We start from the raw sequence: 25,210 nt of genomic DNA on the forward strand, positions 1-25,210 counted from the left end.
AATGCATAATTGTGGTTTCTAGGAAAAGAGTCCGCTGGCGCAACCGATCATATACCTATGTATTTCTTTAGTTGTCAATAAATACAATTTCCACGGAACTTTTGGTCGCCGGTGCCTCGAACTCGGACGAGATACACAAATGCAGTGTATAAGCGAATTCACATAATCCGCTCGCGGCACGGCGGCGTTCGTTCGTGCCAAAATAAATCAGCGGTTCGGCGTATGAAAAATAGCCCCGCGGCATCGGCGTCGTAGGTGTATATATTCGGGTCGCGAGGGCGAACGATCCTAACAAATTGGTCCCGAAGCAAATGAGCCCCACGATGCCGATTTATTATTATCTATTTACGATGCGCCTTAAATCACGCATACTCGAGAGCCGTCGGCATCTCGCCGGAGAAATCGTGAAGAGAGCCGAGAGAACAACAAGAAGCGGATAGTAGTATTCAAGGTGCATTACGAATCATTTAACCACTCGATGGGGCCTCGTAACTTCGAATAAAGTGTAGCAATACGTGCCAGGTATTATTCCTTCATTTCGAGCGCAAAACATGCAACCTTTTGCTCTGGTAAATGTCTATTTGTCTTCTTCGCATAGGGAAAGGATTCGTGAAATCATCAGTTTCAAACAAATTTTAAATTCAAATAAATTTCAACATCTTATCCTATCTTTCTTTCCAAGAAGAATTTTAAGGAAGAAGTGCGAAATTTATTATATCGATATCTCAAAAGAGAAGAAATAAGATAAGATGCCAAAATTTATTTTAAAAAATATTATTTACATGTCACAAAAAGCATTATACATTATACATATAGTGTCATATTTAAATGTACAGCTTGTATCATCGATCTTTCAAAAAAATACATTTTAAACGAGAAAAGATTTTTCAGTTTCATAACAACATTTATGTAGGGGCAACACATCATAATAATAGCGCAGATGTCATATTATTTTAAAAGTCATTTTAATAGCATCAAGACGACGGGGCAAACGTAAAGATGACGCGCTTCACATTCGTCAATAATAATGTGTAAGAAATGCAAGGACACCAGTAGATTCCAGTTTCGTGCATGGTTTGTGATCTCGAGCGGTCCCGGTCGCACGCGCGAGTTTTGGCCTCGGCGAAGTATCCTCGGCGGACAACGAGGGATCGGTATACCTATCGGTGACGTATTGACAGACATGAACAAATGACACGGCGCAGCTGGGGGGGGGAGTGCCCGTGAAGAGGCCTCGGCTAACAAAGCGAAGAAGGTCCGGCCCGGCCACGGGACATTATCATATTATGCTCGTTTGTAACTACAAATTGAGTTACCCCCGCGCAAACCCCGCGGCAGTCCGCCGCGCCGCGATCTGCGTGTGGACCACTCTCATTGTCAGATACGCATCTCGAGGAAGGTCGGCGAACGTCAATCCGCGAACGATACCTTCCTCATGCGATGGATCCTCAACATGCGTTGGAAACAGGTCGACGCGACCGGCAGTCGCCGGCGGGTGGTCGGTGGACTCCCCAAACCAGCCTCGCCGCTCGCCGCGAGTTGTTTTTTAAGAATTTGCGTGAAGTTTCGACACACGATATCCTCTGACATAATTGGGATGGAAGTTCCATACGATTCCTACGAGGTGTATGTATAAGCCTTACGAATTTTTCGCGTAATCTATATGCGTAACGAATTTCAACTCGTTATTTTTACGGCTGAACTGTTAATGGGGCTTAATATAAGAATTTTTATGTAATTATGATGTCTCAGCGAAAGTCAACGTCATGCAACTTAATGACATGCATACGTAAGTCCGTCATAGTCTACACTCAATCTGAGTCAGGTCGGGGTATCTGCGTCAGATCTCTCGCTGGCTAAATAATGTGGGCCAGAAGACAGACACGCGTTTAGCATTAGATGTAGATTATACGAATATGCGTCATGGTGCCTACACTTCCGAAGGTGTGTGCGTAGTGCCTGAATGAATTATACTTCCGCGTTCGAAGAAACTTCGCTTATACGCTACAACAAAATCGGAGTTATTCGCTATTTCAAAATTTATGTGTGCAAATTTAACGTGACGCGTTCAATAGCGCAACGTTGCATTAAGGAGCATTACGTAACACGTACAAAGGTCGGTCCGCTTGGTTCCTGTATGAGATTGCGAAACCGTCGTAATAAACCCGCGAATAAATAGTAATAAAAACCGGCGCACGCGAGAATGAGAGAGGCTTCACGAAGACGCTCGCGCGCGGCGCTAAATCCGGCTCGTTCCCGGCAGATGAGTAATCCTTGATTTGACGCGACAGCCGTGAAGAAACTGTTATACATTGTTCCTTGATCGTGGCTGGTAAGCGACGTGGGCGATTCTTAGGCCGTTGTATTCATACTCATACACTCTGGCATCCTGATGCCTCGTTATGTTTATGAGTCGAAACGCTCTCACGAAATTCTCATACCGCCCATGCTTACCTTGAAGACCGTCGCGCTACTTTGTTCGTTTCGTCGAAAAAATTTTTATGCCCCGAAAAGCACGCCCGTAAATGCCTTTTTTTGGTTTATCGGCGTTTCAACGGTATCGAGGGGATAATTTATCGTTGATACGACGGTTCTTTCCCTTCCTCGCCGAGAGATAAACTCTACCGAGTAAGGATAATCGTTAAGAATTGATATAACGCGACATTTTATTACCAATATTTTTCAGCGTATGAATTGGATCTGCTAATAATTGCTTATTCGTCCGCGCAACTTTCACACATTTTTATTGTCCCGTATACATATATTTAGCCGCCGACCAAAAGGAGCTGTTCAAATCGCGGCAATTAAAAGGCGTCAGAATATCTGAAGCCGTCCTCAAAAACTCATTTTGTCTTCGGCCACGTCGTTGATCATTTCCGACAGTTCTCGCAGAACCAATAAATGATGCGTTATAATATCGTTTACAGTAGCACATCAAGTTTACGGCTTCTTTCAAACCAGAAGCATTCGTAATTGTGAAATCTTAACTTGCATCGTATAACTGGCGATTCATAAGCATTGATCTGCGAGTTGGAGAAGAAACAGTCATTCAACGCGCCAACTGCAGTCGCGCGAGACTACGGCCGGGATGGCAAATTGCTCGCAATACGTCGCGACACTCCTCTGCTATTTCCGATATCATCCACGCGCGATGTTTCGCGTTGAATTAGCATAAATCATCGTGGGAGGACAATAAAGAGAGTGCGTCCAACGCGCCACGAGCGAGAGAATCCGCGCGCCGCGCCGTCGCGCTGGGCCGCGTTTATCGCGTCGCGCGCGCGATGCGCGGCGTCGCAACTGCACGCGCTGCATTCGAGAAGACTGCATCTGTATGCGGTTGCGCAAGAGCGACGACGGTAGCTTCCTCCACGGTGGTGCACACACTCGTTTCCGCTGGCCATTTAGGGCCGGCGGGGGTTGACGGAGGTCGTGTTCCAATTACTCAACACACGAGGGCACCCACCTTCGTCTCCACCTCCACTGCCACCTTCATCCGAGCGCGACGTCGCCGCGCCGCGCCGTGCGCTGCCTTTGCGCTTCGAGGATGCAACGGCCGGAGAGATGACAATCGGCCGGTGGGAGGATAAACGATCGTTTACCTACGTGCGCGTCGCCCCGTCGATTCGAGTTTGCTCATATTACGTTATATTTCGCCACCGCTTCTTCGTAGGTCCTCGACTCGACGCGCACCGAGTCCGGCCGGCATCGCACAGACATAATTTGATATCGTATCCGCCTCGTTTCTCGCGCGCGTCCTATCGAGGCGTAGAAACTCATATCCGCGCTCGCTCGCTCGGGCGTACTTGTCAATTAGCGGGATTTAAATTGCCTGACGTGTCTGGATCCTTATGCAAGGCGTGTTTCGCACGGCCCGAGAGAGTGACTAGTGTAATTAAACAATTTATAAAATTTATTATTCCACGTAGATCGCATTACATATGGGCGAACAGTTTAATTAAGTGCTGTCAATTGCTCGCATCTTATGTAACAGGACAAAAATTGAATTTTTGTAAATAATAGTTACGCAACCGTAGAGAGATATTATATTACCCTACTTTTATTGTAACGCCGCGCAATTTTAATGAATTTAATCAAACTCAGTTGTCCGTCACAAACGGAATTCATGAAACGTTCTCTATGAATCCTGATATCCCGTTTCGGGAGGCACGTCGAGAAATAATTAAAAGCATCACACCTACGTGCGATCTGCCTCGGGAGATTTATATAAATCGTGCGCGCGTCCCGAAGCGTGATTCACATGCGCGCCCTTTCGCTCGTCACCTATCAATTAAGAGATCGAGCGCGTTCGCGTTCACGTCCGCTCGGCCGGCTCGGCGCGGCGCGGCGAGCGAAAGTACCGCGCGCAGGAAGTATTACTTACACGCTCGACGAGGCGGGCAGCAGCCGCTTTGGGGATAGTGGAAACTTACGAGCTGGTTCTCGCCTTATCGCCTACGCCCGCGTACGGACCTGATACGATCGACCGGCCGGGCCGTCGCCGATATCGATCGTGTGACACGCGCGCGGCGTTCTGCATCGTATTAAATGGTGCTCGCTCGCTTAATTTACTACTTGCTTACGCGGCTTCAACTCGCAGATATATGGGCTACCAAGCCGGACATCGGATAATTATCACGACACGTCCACGCGTTTCCTTCACAAGGTACGCACCCACGCGCTCGAACTTTGTTTTGATTTCGCCGCAACTGGTTTATATATTACGAGACCCAACAGAGAGCATGGTGCGCCGATATCGCAGCTCGAAGAGTTAGTCACCCGTGCAAGCGTGTGAGCGTGAGAGAATCAGCGTGTGGACTGCGGCGTTACCGGTCGCCGCCGATTCTTGCGAGTTCACGCATATGAATCACCCAGCGGCGCCTCGCGCTCGATCGGACTTCCGGCGTCGATTCCCGCGGCTGTGTGAGAAATCATGCGAGAAAGTGCCGAAGAAGGTACGAGACAGTAAAACATATAGGAGAAAGATAAATCCTCCGGTGGTATTGATTATAGAAAATGGTCAAAATAATACGCGGTACATCAATGAAGCCACTAATAAAATTATTATATTGTGTGTATTGTAAATACGTTGCGGAAGTCAGCGAGATTTCATGGGATGAAATGAATCTTCTCAGGCCAGGTAGTGAAACGCATCTTATTGATAATCAAACTGACATATCATGCAGCGCGTATCAATCTTCCTTAGATTACAGTAGGTATATAATAATGGCTCATACTTCTGATGCTACTTTATTGTAGCTCTCATGACGAATAGACTCGGTAAATTCAAAACAATCCGAACCCAGATGCAACTTGTTTGTTGCTATCATTCATGGAGGAAAAGTTCGACAGCACGATGCACTTGGTGGTACAAACACATATATGTATGTATTGTACATCTGTTATACGCGCACACACATGAACATATGTTTCGTGCCGCAATATATATTATATATAAAATATAAAATGTATAATATGTATTTAGGCGCGTGTATGCAGATATATAATATGCGCATATAGACATAGTACCTTCTCGCCAGAAGCAGTTACACTGATTGCTGTGTTTTCAAACTCGAAAGAACTCCTCCCGGTCCCGTCCGTGGGAACTCACCGAGCCCGCAGACACGGTACGGACTACGTACGTACGTACGTACGTACGTACAAGTAGACGAGTGTGGTCAACCATGGAAGGAAGAGCAGGACGAGAACAAGAGGGAGAGGAAGCGGAGGCAAGGGAGGCAGCCGAGGGAAAGAGAGCGAGACCGGCGAAGAGTGAGAAAGGGAGTCACTCCGGGCAGCTCATCACTCGCGAATTAACCCGCCGCTTCCAGTACCACTTCTTCCACTTGCAGCATCAAGCGCGGCCCGATTCGATCTCTGATGAGAGTTTACGAGCACCTAAGCGCAGCTCTAAACGGTAACGAATGGACGGGGATCACGGGCATCGAGGCAGACTCGTCCGACAATTCCGGAAAATCAGAATAGTCGGCGGCCGGTAACTGACGATTCATAGCTATCGTCTCTCATCTCGACTTTCTTGCGTCTGCGGAGTATCGCTCCCGACACTCGGCGTGTCGGGAGAGATCTAAAAACGCGCGACTCGTCGCGCAACTATAATGAACGGAAGAAAATAAAATCTCGCGCGGACTCTTCATGTTTTCCAAGGAGAGAGGCGCCTCTCGCCGCCGACGCGACGTGAAATAAATACTTACGCGCGTGTTACGCTCGATGAAAACGCGGAGGCGGACAAGTCGACCGGAAATCTAACCGATACGACGCTGCACAGACACGAAAGGAGCTCACGATACCAGATCGAAGATAAGGGCAAAAGCAACGTTGACGTATTTATGCATGAGTACGCTGATCATCAAGCTCGTACGTGTGCACCTTTCCGTAGATCGGCGTAGATATACGCGTATCCGCGCACATATATAAGCGCCATACCTACCGTGATGGCGTTACCCTTTTGAACGATCCTCAGCTTTTTATCTGGAGATCCCATTGTCTCGCATCTTCGCCAAAAACACGTCGCATATACGCGTCGGCATAATTTTTCAATTTGCTAGACCCGCCCCGAGATTTCTATCTGCTCTCTAAGTCCTCGCCGGGGTTGTTCCCTCGAGATGGCGAGTGCCCGCGAGGTAAGGGACGCGGTAGGAGCGCGATACGAAGGAGAGAGAAGGACGCGCGGAGAAAAGATCGAGGAAAAAGGATGGGTGTGTGGGGAGGGTGGTCAGTTCCTTCGTACGTGACCTTTCGCACGAGAGGACAGGAGCCCCTCGCGCGAGGCACCTCGCAACCGCTTGCGCCATAACTTTCCGTGCACGGACCTGTATTGGCTCCCCCCGATGCCCACGGAATCTTAAAATTCCTCGGCGATGATCCTTTCCGTGGAGTTCCGAGGCGCACGGCCGCGGCCGTCCCGACTTATTCGGATGATCGACGACGTTAACTAATATCGATGTGTCCCCATATCCATAAAGCAAAGCCAACGGATGACAACCGTATAAACCGCGCGATTCGTTAATAATAATTATCATTAATGCGCCTATAAAGCAGCAAAAAAAGGCGGACATTAATAAGGGCCGTTCAAACGCACGCGACTCTTAGCACGAGAGAGGTTACAAGTTCTCTACCGTGGATGATCGCCTCGAACCGTGCTTGAACTACATCGGTTTTCTCGTGACCCCCACGGGCCCGAAAGAGGTTTCCCCGCGTGTGTAACAAATACTCTTATCCGTTATGCCATTTTATATGACGGCGTCGCGTCGTGTCGCACCGACCGCGAACAAAATATCCACGCGAATTGTCACCGAACCAGTAGATGCGAGACGCGATTTTGTCCCCCTCGCGACGCGGAATCTTACACCACGATGCGGAAAGATTACGATTTTCGTCGCTCTCTCGCCCTTCAAGAGTTTCTCTCTTCCTCGCTTACTCGCGTTCTCCTTCTCTTTTTCTCCCTTTCATTTTTTTCACGTGTATCCTTCGGGCGAGGTCCTCCACCCATCCTGAGAACCGGCGCGGGCGGAAGATTGCGGTGCTCAAAATCGACGATGTACCACAGGAGATTCTCAGAACGTGACGAATAATCTCCTTCACGAATTCGTTGATACGTGCAAGATCTACGATAGATCGAAATTCGAACAAACCCCTTTCTCGACGAAGGGTTTTACTTATTTTTCAGAATGGCGTTAATTCGCGAGCGAGGACTCCCGACGTTGAGAACCATCTTGGTGTGTCTGCGACCTGTGACCCTTCGCCCACACGAGGACGCCATGCACCGCAACGCGATGCAACGCGATGCAACGCAGGCCAGGGGCTAGTGGGAGGGCGGCTGATGCTCGTAGGGCCCGGCAACGGAGCCCGCGGGGACCCGGGGGTGCCCTCGGTCACCGAGCCCGAGCAGGCAAGCCGATCGCGCGCACATCGCCTCGCGCAACCTGCAAACTCGTACCAACGGCAAAAATGTTCTCCCTCGCGCGAGACACTCCCGCGTACGTATCTTAGCCGGCAGGCTTTTACCCTAAAGCTCGCCTTATCCGCTACGCCTATCCGCTATGAGAGAATTTAACTGTGATCTGAACATGGATGTAAGTTTAAAGCGTACAGTTATTACTTGTTTAAGATGTGTTCCTCAAGTTTTATCGATAGGCAATTCCATTGAAAATACTACATGCGTGCCTAACATGATTGTAATTCAATGTTACTAGTAATTTTGTTACAGGATATATTAGACTTTCGAAATCATTCAAGTTAAACTTCAATTTAAAAACGTGCAAAGTGTAAGTAACAAGCAAGTGCGTTTGTGAAGATGTTGTGACGTGTGAAAATCTATTGCGTACAAATTTCACGTTGCTAGAACAAATCCAAATAAATGTGTTTCACATGCGATCGTTCAGGTTTATCACACTGGTTTATCCCAAGTTATATTTACATACGCTTTAGATAAATACGTAGCGATAAATAGTGATCATGCGAGAAAATGTGATTTTAAACCATCAGTATAACGTAACAGCAATTTACGATAACCATCAACTCGATAAGGTAATCGATGCTCGATTAAGAGGCAAATAGGTTCACCGATAGTCCGTTATCGGGAACCAGTTTTGCTCACGTTCTTGCGGAACGCGAAGGAGTTTAATGCTGAACCGTTCCGTTGTAGGTCGACTGAACTCGCTCAACGGAACGAGCGTGACAACTTTGTTATAAAGATGGCCAACTATAAGCGACTATGTAATTGGAAATACAGGTTGTAAACTCGGCACCATTAAGCATTTACCATTAGCCATAATTTATTTTATTACAGATTTGTTGTTCAAATTTTTAATAATAACAGTGGATTGAAAGCTGGAAGGAATTATCGCAAATTTCTTGTTGCGTTACGCGAAATGTTTTTACTTCACAAATAACTTGAAAATGTATTATATTAATTTTAAAGAGCATTTTAATGGTTTCTTTTAATTAGAAAAGACCTGTTGTACGAAAGCTTCGTTAGATAGAATATGATTCTCTCGAGAATAAGTTTTGTATTATCGAGTTGTAGCGCTGCAGGCGTGAGTCGGTTTCTCGCCTGGTCTTTGGGGATACGAAACCTATTGTTGGACCCGCACGACCAAGAGCAGCCTGGCCACGACTCGCACTTTCTATTCGGTGGTCGATTGTCGCTCGTGCCGCGTTTTCCCCGGAGCAAGCGGAGCAGAAGCGAGATATCGCGCGGCGCTTATTAGAGCCTACTTTGGGATCGCGAGGTTGATGGCGTGTTCATCGCGAGATCGGCCACGAAGCCAAACCGAATTGCAGAGGGTTATTCCTCCTCGTCGAGCAACACTGATATTATAGGCCCCGCGAAATATGCCGAGTCGCCACGGTTCGTGCCACGATGAATGATACGCCGCGGCGCGGCGCGGCGGCGTGCTCCGGTGGTGATGATACCGCCAGCCGGAAACGGCCTCTCGGTACTTGTCCCGCGGCACAAACAATCGATCGTACCCGGGCTATATAGCTGCTACGATTTACGTAACGAATCGACGCGGAAGTCAGTCGGCGCGGCGGCGTCGCGAGAGAGGTTATCGTTGTTATGCCCGCGCTTCCCGCTGAAAGCGGCCCAGCGAAATTGTATTATCCAACGAGTTATCTTATTGAGCCATCGGGTTTGTGCAAATGACGCGCCGCGACACAACAAAGTCACGTCCTCGTGACAGGTGAAAGCTCAGGTAGAGATGCAAATCTCATTGTCTTCTAATATTCCATCGCGGAACCGAGATAACTGTGATATGGGAAACCATAATTAGCCTTCTGCTGTTACAATCTTAAACAATCGTTATTGTTACTTCTTTGAATGAAATAAAATATTACTACAAGTACTAGATATCAAGCGGTTATCCGAGCGTCTTATTAAATCTGTGCATAATTAATTTACGTTAGCTTGTCATCGAGACGTGGCACGATCTTCACGCAATAAATCCTACATCCTGGCTCGGATCGCCGGCTTTCAGTTATACTTATGCATCGGCCGTCTATCTATATAGCGCCGTCGTAGGGTTACGGGGTGCCGAGTTATGGAATAAGGAGGCTCAGTGAGGGGGAGTGCGAGAGAACTGGCATGAGTTACGGCCGACCCCATAAATCGTGCCCGGGTCACCTGGTAATTGGCGGGCTCCAATTCTCGCACCCAATCAGCACTGTGAACCCGATGACGTCACGTATTATCGGCGATTTACACGAGGAAATTAGAATCCGCACGTGTGCCTCGATATTTCGCAATGTGTCAGCTAAAGTTCGCTTTGAGAATCTGACTTTAAATAAACACGTCGATATATCTTTTCTTCACGATAATATTTCCCGTGATACAAAATTAATCACCGAGTCTCTAAAGCAATTTTTTTCCTGGAACGCAGATTTGATTATAAAGCAAACAGAGAAGAATAATCTGATATGGATTATTCAATGTTGCTGGATTCAATTTCGTAATGTCATAAATAACCCAGAAGATCGAATGGAAAGTTTCTTCATCATCTTAATGTCAAGGTTTTTTTAAGTGTCAAGTTTTCGTATGTGGCGCATGTCGCTGCCACACTCCGTCTTGTTTCGCAGAAATCGATGACCACAGTCTCGCGTGGCGTTAATCTTTCCACCGCTTTTAGCAGGCCGTTGTAATTGTCGCACGTGCAGTCCGCTCCGTGATGAATAAATGACGGGGAGAATGAGAGAATTGCGACGAAAGGGGACACGCGAGGAAGCGCGCGCGCGGGAGCGAAAAGGATAGCGGATCTACAAGTCTCGCTTAAACCCTGTTAATAATCCGACCAGCTGTTTCAAGATTAATTGCCTACAATTTATTTGCCGCACTGTTAGGTGTCGTTTGCACAAACGGCCGTCAGTTAGAACGATTATCTGCGGGAGGCTTCCGTTACGACCATTCTACGCGAACGAGAACAATTACGTGCCCGATAAGATGGATATGTAACGCTTTATCGAGTTTCTCGGCAGGAGCGGACTTTCGACCCGCGAGTTTCGTGATTTCGCTAGCAATAATTCGAAAGAAAGTCGATTTGTACGAGACGGTCCTTTAGGCGCATTAACACTTATTGTCCGCATTTATATCTTGACAAAAAAATTATTTCAGCGATGAAGAGCTGCTGATTATTCGGAGAGACGCGTTTATTCGCACGGAGCTGTAAATTGAACAGTTTTTTAGAAGGCAGCTAGAAACTGCTGTAATGATAAATAACAGGTAAAGCGCGTCTTCGTACTTAATCGACCGTCCACTAACATATTTCCATTTTCGAGGTCCGCTCACTAGAGGAACTTTTTAAAGAGAGTCTTCTCGATTTCGATTCTTCGACTTCTTACTCGACTTGTCCGCCGTGCCCGCCTTTTTTCTCACAACCTGCCGACCCGATCTCTCGACACTCCTCGGAGAAATTGCACATGACAGTGATCATTAGAAAAGCTAGTGAGATTTCATTAAGTGGCAAAAGAGTATCATCGATATCGCAGGAGCACGACGCCGAAATGACTGGTTTCGGTAATCGCGGCGCGATGGCCCACGTTTAGAAAGTTGAAGAACTATCGTAGTTAGAGGCAAGCGAGCCCGCGGCGGACGAGAGCGCGAATGATTCGCAGAAAGGAAACGGCAAGTGATGGGCGGTCAATTATGATCCAGTTCGAAGGATTTCAGTCGAAAGATTTTTCGATAAGATAGGAGAGAGAAAGAGACATCATATAAAAACACGCTTTTATCGTGATGAATGTTCCTCGTTCTTTACGAAATAAACGATGACCGTTACAATTTTATCGAGCATAAGCCAGCTATTTTTACGGCTACGGAGATCGAAACAATTAAATGGTAAAAAAAGTTGCCGCTTCTAAATAATAGTTTATCTGTACTAAGCCGGGATCGTCCCCCAATCTCGAGATACGTAAGTATACCGCGAGGTAATTTACAATTTCAATTTGCAGTTTGTACGCTTCTAATTTAAACTGCGGGTTTCGGCAATCTCCGCGTTTCTCATGACGACAATTCAACAAGCTCGAGCTTCTCTCGATGATGCCCACGACACGGCAGGCACATCCGCAAACCTGGCAACTCTAGTGACCGCAAATCCGGCCTATTATTCCCCGGCAACATTTTCGTCCTCTTTCTTCTCCTATCCTAGGCATGCCCACCGACATCCTCGTCATCGTCGTTAACGACATCGTCGTTCTTCTGCTTGAACCGGTAAAGAGTAAAACTCCGCAGCGCGTAATGGAATCCGCGGATTGTCGGAAGGCGACGTATTATGCATCGTCTTGTTGCTCGTCTGCAACACTCGAATTCTAGTTACCGGCGCGGCGAAAGCGAGATCGTTTGCAGCACGTGCGAGTAAAAAAAGAAGGCATACGATCTGTCGTTTGAGGAGCAGGACATGAGAGATGCGGTAAACGATTGCCGCAAGCCCGAATCTCGTTAGCGACGTGACGGCGCAGCGGCCGGTTCGGAGGCTGACGAAGGCGCTCTCAGTCTCAGGATTCGCAATCCGCGCCGCGAGCGAGGCGGCTAAACATCCGTTATTTATTGGCTCGACGCGGCGTGGCACACGTAAATGCAACAATCTTTTAGCGCGAGATACTCGCTAGGAATGCATATTTCGAGCCGGTGGCTCGCCCACGCCGACGTTGGTCGGTAGGTCCGATTGTTCTCAGGATATACCCCGGGCTGCTTTACTCAGCTGGTTAGTTCGCTGCCCAACCTTCAGCCTGGATACCCGGCATAGTTCGCCTACAGGTCCTCTGTGCACCGGCGTGCGCGCTCTCCTCTCTTCCTTTCGGAGCGAGATAAAACGCCGCCTTCTCTCTTTCTCTTTCTTCACGCGTGTCCCACTCCCCCTTTCTTTGTCCCTCATTTCTCTCTCGGCCCGTCTTCTATCCCGTCTCATCTCATCTCGCCTCGTCTCGTCCCTCGTCTCATTGCGAGTCTCTCTGTCGAGTCTTTCCTCGCGCGATTCGCGTGTGACGCATCGCAGCCACCCTGAGAAACGCGCCCACGCAACGCTCGGGCTCGCTTGCGATTCATCGCCTGCAGGCTACACCTGCCGTGTTTCTACCTGTACCGGGTGATCCCAAAATCCGGGTTCCGTTGACGCCCGAGCCTTTATGTACTTTGCATCTCACGATTACTTCCTACCTGATGCCAAAGAAAATTGTACCAGGATCTCAAAAAAGAAAAAAATCGAAAAAATTAAAGGATATGTTTCGAGAGATTTATCGCCTTTAGCTTCTAAATGTAGATGTGTGAATAACATCGTTGAAATTTATACTTCATTATGTGAAAAATGTATAACAAAATTATCGCTTTATTTTAGTAGAAACTTAATTAGAACGATTATTTTTACGCGATTACGGATTCATCGGTGGATCGATTGAGGAAATCGCGAATCAACAATCTATGGGACGTTTCACCAATGCTCGTATACCTTCCGCAAAAGCGATACCGGATGTAAAGGGAAGCAGACAGGAGGGAGAGATCCGCAATACACGTAATTACAGGTTGCGCGTGCGTGCACGCAGAGAGCGCAGTCCCTTCGTGCCGGTCGAAGGAGAACGTCCTGCTCGCGACGGCCAGAAAGGGGCAGGGCGCCGTATACTGATTTATTGAAACACGTCCCGGCTGTAGTCGCTAATCGCGTTTTAATTATTAGACGCGTCCCGACCACACCGTATGAAAAAAAAATTCGGGAGTCTATATATATGTATATATATATATAAAGGTCGTAAGTTTTACGTTGCCCCCCCCCCCAAGACTTGGAGATACTCCGTAGATAATCCTTCCTCGTTGCGGGACTTAACAGGAAATTCTTAAGAATCTTGAGAATCACAGCTTCACAGCTGCGATGGTAATCGCTAGATGAGATCTTGTCTACATCAATTTCACTGTCATATCGTAACTTTGATACTTTCGCTTGAAACGAGAGAGAGAGAGAGAGAGAGAGAGAGAGAGAATTTGGAAAGTTAATGCTAAATGTTTTCCGCAAGGAAATGCCAGAAACGCAACGTAAAGAGACTTCTCAAGTAAGAACATAACTAGGATATTTAATAAGCAAACAAATAATCTACAATCAACGTTGCAATAGTAATAATCAACACCGAGAGTTGCGGCATTGAAGCGATTACCTTGCGCAATGCTCAAAAGCAGCCACGTTATCATTCGTTATCGAACACGATACGAAATATCAGAGCATCACGTATCTACGTAACGCCCGCAGAAATATCCGGGGGCCCGACCGCGGCGTCGTAAATCTGGCCGAGTGAGATATATTTTATTGCGCGGACGTAACGAATGGATGCATTACGTATCGCCACTGAATGCCGTCCCTGCTACAAAAATATTAATGCAACTTCATCAATCATGCTGCATAAACAGTAGGTTAAAAGGAGGATAGATACACCGCTCGCAGCGGTGACCAATGCGCGCGACAACTTTTGACGAACAAAACCGCGAATGATTTTAAACGAAAGTAACGCAACGTTGTTTTGTTGTCGAGCGTACTAGTCACTAGCTTAGGAAATGGACTGTCCGGGAAGATAAATATTTAAAATAATTCATAAATTTTGCCATTGAGTATCTTGACGACTTCCACTTAAAGACAACGAGCAAAACATTTTTTTTTCCGTTAATCGATATCTCTCAACATTTCAATAAAGTAATCAATTTTGCATTAATAAAAATATTTGTTCTCAAAGTCAAGGTTAAATGTTTCAAGATATTATATGAGCCATGCGTTTTCTTAATAATAAATTCAGATATAAAGGTCACGTGCGTGAATCGTTAAACTTCAACGCGCGGCTTAGACACATTAAACGTGTGTCAAAGGAACGATCTCAATTTCTCAAAGAGAGCTAATCTCGATATAACCGAGAAGCGATGAGTCAACCGCGGTTTCGCCCGTTTGAGGGCCCTCGGGCATCGCGAGGAACGTCGAGAAGAAAGGGAGGCGAGGGAGAGGACGTGCGTGAGTTTCACCGAGCGCGTATTCCCATGGGGTCACGCGGCAGATTTCTGGATTACGTACGATCCGGGCTTTTGATAGAAACTTATATGGCAAGGAAGCGGATGGCGCATTCGGCATTAAGGAAGTACGTGAGTCTAGAACGCACGGCACTTATGGGTGCGTTTTCATATCTTTCTCTCTTTCGCGGTGCGCGTCTCCTACAGGTTCACGTCCTCATCCGCGATGTCCCTACCTTTTCCCCCACGTTTACGGATTGCCTAACGTACACCCACAACATAACCCAATAATTCTATTCATGCGTAGAATAATTTCGCAAATCTTCGTAGCTTCTTAATCTTACATTTCAATGTACACATTATGATGGCTCAAAGTAACACGATGCCAAAAATTTATAAATCAAAAAGAAAGTTTTTAAATTTATATTTGTAAAAACACATTTGTAGTCTTACTCATTAAAATGAACGAAATGAGCTCCTAAGAACTGGCTATCTATTTTGGAGTCATCCTGCTTAGCCCTCCCCTTACAGACATTTAATACCGTAAGTGATTATTTATCTAGTGATTAATTACTTATTTTGAGTATTAAAAGCACTGTTTTTAATGCTTTTAATACTCAAAATAAGTAATTAATCACTGGCCAAATACTCACTTACAGTATTAAATTTCTGTAAGGGTTAAGAAGGATATTCTAACGGTGCTGAGGGGCATAAACATCCTCGGCCATATAATTGCACGCGCGTTGCGTAACGTATCGTTTGTGCGTCGGGTCATGGCGTTTCTGTGGAATTGTCGTCGAATGTGCGAGCTCCAAACGGGCGCAGTATAACGACGCATCTTTGTACAAGATTCGTGTACGCGCGCGGCAGCGCCTCTCAATGCGTACGATTTAGCCGAGGTGTAAATCACGAAGGAAGATCGCGTAGACATATACTCCTCTCTGTTCCTCTCCGCGCGCATCTTCTTTCTCCTCTTTCTAGCCGTCTCTATCCGCGGTTACGATAGGAGCAGCTCTTAGCGGGGCCATCTCTGGTCGCTAGAGCAGGCATCAGCTGCCTGACAAGGCGTATAATTAATCCCTAATGACGCTGGCATAAATCCATCTCGATAGGCCGTTTGCCCGATCGCCGCGGCTCGCGCGCCGCTGGGTTTACTAGCGAAATCAGCGCCAGCTTTGTCGCTGTCGTCCATTTTCCGCGTTATTTATGCGCCCATCACTGAGCCGCGCTGCCGCAAGTTCGAACCGCGGCACGGCCGGGAGGAAACCTGGGCTCTTGATGAGTCCGCTTGCACCGCTCCTACGGAAGCGCGAAATGACCTTCGCGAAGAGCTCGCTGCCGTTACATTAGGCAATGCCACGGTTTTCCAAGTGTTTTATGATTATTGATAGAAGAGTCTTCTCTCTAAATTAATATTTATTGCAATATTCACAATTGTCAAGAATGTCTTTCACTGTCAGATAACTGACAAAAATTATCTTTTACTTCAAAGAATTCTTTTTAAAAATAAAGTGATAATTTATGGAGGAAAAGAGTTTATCTTAAGATTCAGTTTGTTAATAAACGCGTTCATTATTAATTGTATACGATAAACTTTATTTACGTTTGCGAATTTCAACTGCTGTCGACAACAGCGGTTATTGGCGATCTCGCCTGCTCAAGCGTTTAAATTACCGACCTGGTAAAACGCCGCGAGACAATGGAGCGATAAAGTCATCGGATAAAACGCAACGCCAGCTATAAATCCTGCAGTGATCCAGTTTATAGCATCGATGTACACCATCGCAGGACGCAAGATGCGATTGACGTCATGGAATTATAATTTCGATTTATGTCAATTCGCACGGATTCTCATGAGATAAAATCGAGGTTCGAAAATCCCGTCTGTATCGCGCAATCTTTAACACCGTTATTTAACACTTTATTTCTACTTTTTATTTCGTAAAAAAAATTCGGCACACCTGATTCGCTATGGCCTAAATTGGATATCATATCTTCATAATTAAGAATTACAGATTCCTCTCCAATTATTATTCATTTCAGCGTTTTATTCGAAATACAGTAAATGCAAACTTAAAGTTGCGTAAGTATCAAACAATTAACAGAACGTAAGACCGACCCCACGCTTATACAATTTTAGAAACGATTTTGCAATTGATGAATGCACGGACAATGGAAAGAAGGGAAAAGGGGGCGAGGAAAAGTAAGTGAGAGCGTTTACCGATTCCCGGATAGCGGGTCCTTCCTGGAAAGGATCAGGCCGCACGCTCGTTCTCTCGAGCACGAATATAAGCGCGGAGGGGGGGGGGGGGATTGCAAGCGTGATGCGCTTCCACGGGGCTCTCCGCGTTCGTCCGGAACGGACCGCACCGCGCGGCGCGAGGGCAGGCAAGAAGGGCAAGAGGGAGAGAAGACGACTCGCGCTCGCGCACGCGGCCGGCGTTGTGAAGAGGGAACTCCGCAAAGAGGGAACTGGCGTACCGAATTGATGCACACGAAACGGCATGCCCGGAATGTTATAATCGCGAACCTTTGAACCTAAAGCCGAGACTCCCACACCACCCGGGGATCGCGCGAGCGCCGGGCCCCGTTTCCATCGCTGAAATTACTCGTGTTACTCTCCTCTTTCGTGCCGCACCGGTATCGCTGATACGCTTCCACGAAAGCATGTCCCGGTCGACATGCGGCAGCGTGCGCCGTCTCGGGCTCATATAATAATTCTCATGCGTTTCCCCCGGTTTCGCCACAACACCGTACGCTCCGATACGCTCCGAACGCGGCATAATTCGGGGATTAGCCTCGCTCCTACCACCCTGCCGAGATAAATTCTCTCGCGTTGCCCACGGGTTAGTTAACCGGCTCGTACGCAGGCGGGAATATACGAGACCGTGCAATGAAAGTTAATCGCGACTTATTGTAAGTATCGTGCGATACTTTAACGCGATATGTATACTTTACGAATAAGTCGTCACGATTCTCGCGAAACAAAAGCTCGCACACATGCGCACATGATGCATTTGGATATTCCTCGTCGGGGACGTCGGGGAAAAGAGAACGGAAAGACGGATAGCTTCGAAACGAGTCCGAAAACCACCTCGTGGCATCGCGCGAGTCACCTTATACTCCTACGAATGGCCTACGGGAGAGTCCTCACCGCCTTCGTCAGGGCGTACAGCTCGGTGGGCGTTACGGTAATTAATTTTTGCTCGATAATTAAGATATCCCGAGAGCAGACACTGAGGTACACCCCGCGGTAGCGTCATTTTTCAAACGCCGGTATATCGCGTGTTCTCGCTACGCGTGGCCTAAAAACACCGGTGACCATGTCGAAGCCGCGACGGTGGAAAGGCGCTAGCCCCAAAGCGCCAGAACCACCTTTTGTTTTTACGATTTCTAAATGCGCAGCTGTAGATGATACGTTAAGATATAAATTGGCGCCTATGTTAATTCCACACATTTACATCTTTTCGATCTGAAAAAGAGGCATTTTGATGGGGCCCGGTTATGCACGATAAATCGCACTGCGTCATCCTCTACAGTCTACAACGTTGCACCGCCGACTCTCTCGAATATATCATAAACAAATAGTGTTGTAAATCGGTGTGAGTTCTGCCATTAACAAGCAGCTTTATACGAGGCGCCCACACAAAATTCACGACTAACGTGCGGAAAGCCGTGATTGTGAAAGTTTCATCGCGCGGCATAATATATTTCATCGATTGTATTAAATTTCGCGTAAACGGCGTTCCGTCGTTTACGTTTTGCTCACGTCGTAGCGTGCAGCGAACGGCGGAGACGCGACGAAGAGGAAGAAGAGGAGCGGCATAGCGGAGGAGGAAGAAGGGGCACGTCACGCTGAAACATCTGGCCCATGGTGTTTCGTGGCCTCGTGGGGATTATTAATTGTTTCATCTCGGCCCTTATCCGCGCCTCCCCGTTTGCACGACTAAGCAAATACGGGGGGCGTAACCCACACGGTGATGTACGAGCTTAAAAGCCCTCGCGATCGGCCACGAGAAGCCTCTCTCTCCTACGCCACGGAACTGAGGAAGGGAGAGAGAGAGAGAGAGAGAGAGAAGGAGAGAGAGGCAGATGGGTAGATAGATAGATTAGAGAAAGCGAGAGAAAGGTGGGAGGGAAACGAGGAACGGAGTCGGAGGAAGAAAACCGACGGGGTTATCGTCTGATTTATAATTTGAGGCTCTGGGTGCACCTCCGTGGAATACATACCGACCCGATGTTTTCCGGTTCAGGAAACGTAATTGGTTGCCAGCACGATCATAGATAGCCGCCGGTTCGAATCGGGCCTCGAAAGCGTCCCGAAGAGCCGATCGTAGAATAGCTTCGTCTCTTCCTCACTTGCCCCGGATCGCAGCCTTGTGCCTGGGCCTTGCGCTTCCTTTTCTGCCACTCCTGCTCGCTGTTATCTGCCGGAACATTTTTAATTCCCGTTTGAGATCACGAATATCGACCGGTTACCGAGGGTATAAATCAAGAAACGATCCGGGTAGCTGTTGGAAATCAACGATACCTGCCGCTTTTACCGTGCATCATCTAGATCAGGCACTTTTGCAATTAGTCGTGATTTCACTCACGGAGCATTCGCATGTTCCGAATCAGCTGTACGCTATATGCAATCATGCAATATATTTTAGAAACATATACTACATAGCAGAATAGGTTAGATGTATGTTAATTTCCTTTCTTTTCTATTCCTATTTTGTGTCCTATTCCTATGATGTCGATCGTTGTTGACATCACTGGCACACGGAGAAAAAAATAATGTATCAACGGCATGAGTCTAATTGGGAACAATCTTGTTAGTTTGTTTTAATAAAATAAGTATTTTTTTAATTAAATAAGTATTATTTCACTAATACTGTTATTGAATTAACAAGATTATTTCTAATTAGACTAATGCTGTTGATACAACATTATTTTTTTCTCTGTGTACAATGTTTATATACGAAGAATATCATTTCACAATTTTAGTTTCACGAAAGTAAGAATAAAGACAAGAAAAATAAAACATTGAACAAATCATGGCATCTGTCAGAAATGGATACGAGTAACAAGAATCTTTAATCTTCAATGCTATTAGTTTTTATTTTAATAATAGGAAAGTAACCTTTGAACATCAGCAGATTGAGAGTCGTTTTGATAAACGATACGTAACACGTCGCTGGACGTCCGCTCGGGAAGATTAAAGAGATCGAGTATCTCTGCCAAAGCATCGGATTAAATCGAGTCGATCGGCAACCTGCGAGAGAGAGAGAGAGTGATCGCGCGGAAGGACGGCGCCGAAGATTGTGCGCGTGATCTCGTCAGACTCACTCACGCACGCACGCACGCACGCACGCACTCGCGTGCCGCTCACGCACCTTCTCTCATCCCGCAGCTTCTCGGCGCACATACACGCCGACAATTTGTTATAACCGCGGGCTTGCACGGACGCATTTGTATCTTTCCACGTTGAGGCTCTCAGTGCGTCAGCCCCGACATCTTCATCCGACCTGACTTGACTCGAGACGCGAATACGGCCGGTCCGATCGCGGTCCGCGAGCGCGGGCCCGGATCCAGCCAGCGAGCGAGCGCAAACACACGTGCGCGCGAGCGCTGAATTATGGGGTGCGGGAACACCCACTTCCTGGTCATCGAAAGCCATAAACTCCCACGCGCGTACCGGCGCGGCGCATCTCGCTCGGGCGCCGTGATGGATCCGCCGCGCGGCGCGGCGCCGCGCCGTGAGCCACCAGCATCCCGCATTTTTCTCCCCCATCCGCGTCATCGTCTCTCCCTTTCCCTCGAAAATGCAGCGTTCCGCGGCGCGCGTACACGCGTGCCCTATCATTATTTGCGGGGTGATTCGTTAATCAATCACCTTATCTAATTGGCCGTCACGTTGTAGCGAAACATTTCATTCCGCGGGAGTGAACCATTACGTTCACTTTGTACCGAGAGCGTGTTCTGTCGACCAGATTTGCAAGATCTCAACGATTTGAGGAAGATGTTATTTACAGAGCGTTTACCCGGCGCGATTGCCCTGGCGCCAATTCGCTTTCGCTCAGAAGCGATTCCTCCGGTTGTGGCCCGGTCGGAAATGTTCTCGCCGATGGGGCGCCGAACAGGCGCCGCGAGCACGAAGAAAGAGGAGAAAGGAAGCGAGGAAGAGGGTCCGCGTGGATGCGGACAGTGAATTCTGAGATGGGACAATAAATTGTTATGCATCCAGCATTCGACATGTCGGTCGGATAAAAGAAGGAGTCCCGGAGACAATGCCCGTCGCCGCGCCCGAGAACCCCCTCAGCGCATCCGGTGCGTTTTCAAGGAAGCTTTCGGTGCGCCGTGACACATATCAATTGATTTTCACGGGCGCGAGTCCCGGTTCGAGCCACGTTCGATATATCGCCGCGCACGTTCCTCATTCGAGCGACGAAAAAGCTCGTGTAGTGGGCGCGGATAAAGAATGGCCCGCTTGACCGACACCGCATATAATTCTTCTCCGAATCTCGATATTACACGTGTCGTGACGTGCTTTCAGATTTCGGGGCCTATATCGCCGCGCTAATAAAAATTCGGAGGGAATAATATCGGATTTGATTATCGCTATTACGGAAACATTGCTATCTGACTGATAATTCTTACATGAGGATATTTAGAAATCAAACTAGCGAGCGTTAAATAGAATACTTAATCTGTGTGGGAACATTCTTATCTCACAAACAAATCGATTATCGATTTAAGTATGTTGATTTACTATTCCAACAAAGAGCTGTGTTTTAAAGGCCGACAAGAAATTGGCGCGTAATTTATTGAGTTAGAAAAAGATATAAAATTCACACAATATCATTATTAAGCTACTAAGATCCAGTCCGGACTGTATTGGCATTTTTCTGTCTAATTGATCTCTTATATACTAGTTTGAAAATATGTTTTAACTTTAATTAAAATCATAATATAAATATGTATTCCATGAGAATTATAGGAATTCTCAGAAGAATTTTAACGTCAAATTTCTTACAATAATTGTTGGGCTACAAAAATAGCAAAAATAGCTATTTAAAAAATATTAAATAAGTTTACAACTTATTTTTTAATTATTGTTAGTCCATTCTTAAACTATATGTCACTGATAATGAGAAATACTTTATATATAATGAAGTTTCTAGCTAATTCTATTCTATTCTATTCGGATTTACTGCCATGTCAATCGTATAAACTTTTATGCAATTTTTTTTACGCACAGATCTAATACAAATAGAACGAAATCACTCTAATATGGATGTAAAGAAACTAAAACTGTCGCTCTTTTTTTGGACAGAATTCAATTTCCCTCACTCAATCTTAGGAAACTTGATCACGCTCAAAGACGATATCGTGGTGAATGAGTAAACGCGATCGGCCAATCGTTGCGATTCGAAATTATTTAGACGACGGCTGATCGTCATCGATCGCGCGTCCCCCATAAATTCCATCAAGGAGCTAGAAACGTTCTCTCTCCCCTTGGAAACTACTTTGTTTCACGACTCAACACCCACGTCTCGTATCTATGCGCGCACACGCACCTTCCTTGCGCTCTCGAGTGCTCGCGCGCTCACATTCGAAGCCTCCCCTACGGGAATCGTCTTACACAAAGCACGCGCGCCGTTCAATGTAAAGCGTTAAAGCGCTACGTGATCGAATTCGACAAGCGACCGGACACTGCGCCAGTCCAAGCCACCATTTCGCGCACGCCGGCCGAATATCAAGGAGAGAGATCGTTAGAAACGTTTAGAATTAGTCGCGCTTTTTGCCAAACAATGACTTCGATTTTGCCGATCGATTTGAATCAACCGTCGTCATGCCGAAACCGCATTGTTGCGTTGTTCAAACGCGTTCCATAGGTAATGCCAATGCGATTCTTGGTGTGCGCTCAACTCAAATGCATTTCACCATATTGTTTGCCGTTCACAATATTCGTCTAATATCATAGGTGTTACGATTTATATAACATCCGAGGAGTTATTTTCTACAAGGCTTTAGAAGCAGCTTTGCGTAATCGGTCGTGAAACGCAAGGATCACCTTGATCCACACAAGACATTCTCTCGACGACTGTCTTCTTCCAACTCCGTCACGGCTAGAAGTCGGTTCGTTATCTAGCTACACATAATTGGATCACGTATAACTTACATTGGCTGATCGTGATTTATCGTTTCAAACTCTTTAAGATACATGGAGATTTCAACGTGTTATATATTTACGATTATAAAAATTACGCATGCAAGACAATTAGGATCTATTCAAACGATGTTGATATCGATAATTCCTGCACGCGTAATTGTGCACGTCTGACGTAAAAAGATTTATACTAGTCATGCGAGAAGTTACGAAGACAAAGTTCACTGTCACAATCTCGAGATCGATCTGTGGAATGGGAGATGGAGACCGTTGGCAATGTCTTGAAAAGGAATAAGTTCCTGCAATCTTATTTTTTAGCCATCTTACACCGCGAGGTTTTCACGGGATGAATCGATTTCACGGTGGGTAGATATCACAGGTGTAGGCACAAGCATCCCCGTGCGCGTCGACGCGATCGACAGCCGGGATCTCTACGAATTTATTCGTGACGTTTTTCGATTTCAGCGCGCATGTTTGAATTCTGATCTGAGCGGGAACACGACGCGCAATATGTTCACGTAATATTATCCGGCGCGCGATTCGCTCGCCCACATCAGAAGAGGCTGCCGCGCGAGATCGTGAGAAGTACTCTAGATCGGGCGAGCAGGATCTGCCAGGTACATATCGTCTCTCGACTGGCTGTTAAACTCAGATCGCTAACAAAGTGAGGATCAAATAATAACACGTTATGATCGCACTGCTTCGAAGATAGATAGCGCTCGGTGTGAGTGAATAATTTGATAATGGCAGCGGCGCGGCGGCGGCGGCGGCGGCAGCGGCAACGGCGAAGCGTCTTGTCGTACTCTCTTTTCGCCCTCCGCCTGAAAGATCGAGGACGAAGAGCTCGGCCAAAGAGGGAAGATGATCTCCGATCGTTGCCCGAGATCTAGCACTCGTCGCTCTCCCTTTCTCGCCCCGCTTTTTTCCTCCTCTCCTTCCTGGTTTCTTCGTCCTCTCTTTCTCTCTCGACATACCGCTCCTCTTCCTCTCTTCTCCGTTCTTTCATACTTCTCGGTCCCTCGATTCTGTCTTATTTTCACGCTCCTGTCTCTCCCTCTTTCTCCCCACCGTCCGCCCACGAGATCCCCGACCTCTTCCCTCCCGATCTCGAAAGATCATGCCGCGAGATGCCAGGGCGCTGCTCGTGATATGCCCGGGCGGACGGGTTATATACCACGAGATCGCCTTCGCCGTCTCGTGTAAAGGGATATTCCGGTGCTTCGGATATTTTTGCAGACGGCCTTAATGGTGGATGATTGTGTGCCAAAGGTAACTCCAGGTGGAAATGAAACATCCCTGAGCCTCGCCCGCTCTCCTCCCTGAGCTCTTTTACGCAACGTAATCGACTAAAAGAGCTCATACCGCTGCAGCCTGGGAGTTTTCGCCGTGCGCGTTCTCATACGTTATTTGTCGAATTCATGCCGAGTATGCTAGGATGGACGACAAATATTAAATAAAGGAGCAATTTTCCGCAGCGAGATTTTCAATGTAATAAATATAGTGGAATGATAAGAAAATGAGTAACAATAATACTTCTTATTTTAACCCTGGTTAGTTTTTGTTGTAAACATTGTATTGTAAACATTGTTGTAACATCCGTATGTATCATGGGAAATTACTAATTGTTTGACAAATTTCATCAAAAATATGTGCTGCTATAACGCACCGACAAACAATACTTATATTGCTTATGTAATTTATGAAAGTCAGTTTCGTCAATTTATTGAATCTTCCATTTGAACACATATTGTTTCCTAAAAATCACTGCAGCATTTGGAGGAGAAAAAAAACGAAACATTCTGATTTACGATTACTCTTTCCTTTCACCCTTGATATAGCATGTCACGGAAGAACTATCCTTTACCATCAAAGGATACACTTCCGCATTAAGGCATACTACTGTTACGAGCACTCTTTCTAATACTTGTTAATAACAAAGAAAAAAGATCTGAGAAGGGAAAAAAATAGCGACGAGAAAGTTAACGGGCATAGCAACAAGGGCAGGTAAAGGAATCAGCAACAACAACAGGGGTCTCGCAACGCGAGAAGGAAGAGCGGCACGGAAA

General features: G+C 46.7%; 1 protein-coding gene across 8 annotated transcripts in view; it reads right to left on the bottom strand.

Moving 5' to 3' along the window:
* LOC112459177 overlaps window positions 1-25,210 on the bottom strand; it is an 86,784-nt gene that overhangs the window by 19,770 nt on the left and 41,804 nt on the right. For 3 of the 8 annotated variants that reach the window (XR_003041278.1, XM_025023180.1, XM_025023179.1), the window contains exon 3: window positions 19,217-19,413. The exons of 3 other annotated variants lie outside the window; for them this stretch is intronic. Coding sequence is in view for 4 of the 5 variants with exons in the window: in XM_025023180.1 (XP_024878948.1) it covers window positions 19,265-19,413 (149 nt within the window). In the remaining variant the exon portion in view is untranslated. Of the gene's footprint in view, window positions 1-1,091; window positions 1,161-19,216; window positions 19,414-25,210 lie in introns of those variants that run through there. 2 more of the 8 variants (XM_025023181.1, XM_025023182.1) reach the window with 2 other exon arrangements.

This window comes from Temnothorax curvispinosus, unplaced genomic scaffold (genome assembly GCF_003070985.1).
Source record: "Temnothorax curvispinosus isolate PA1 unplaced genomic scaffold, ASM307098v1 QBEX01009580.1, whole genome shotgun sequence".
NCBI lineage: Eukaryota > Metazoa > Arthropoda > Insecta > Hymenoptera > Formicidae > Temnothorax > Temnothorax curvispinosus.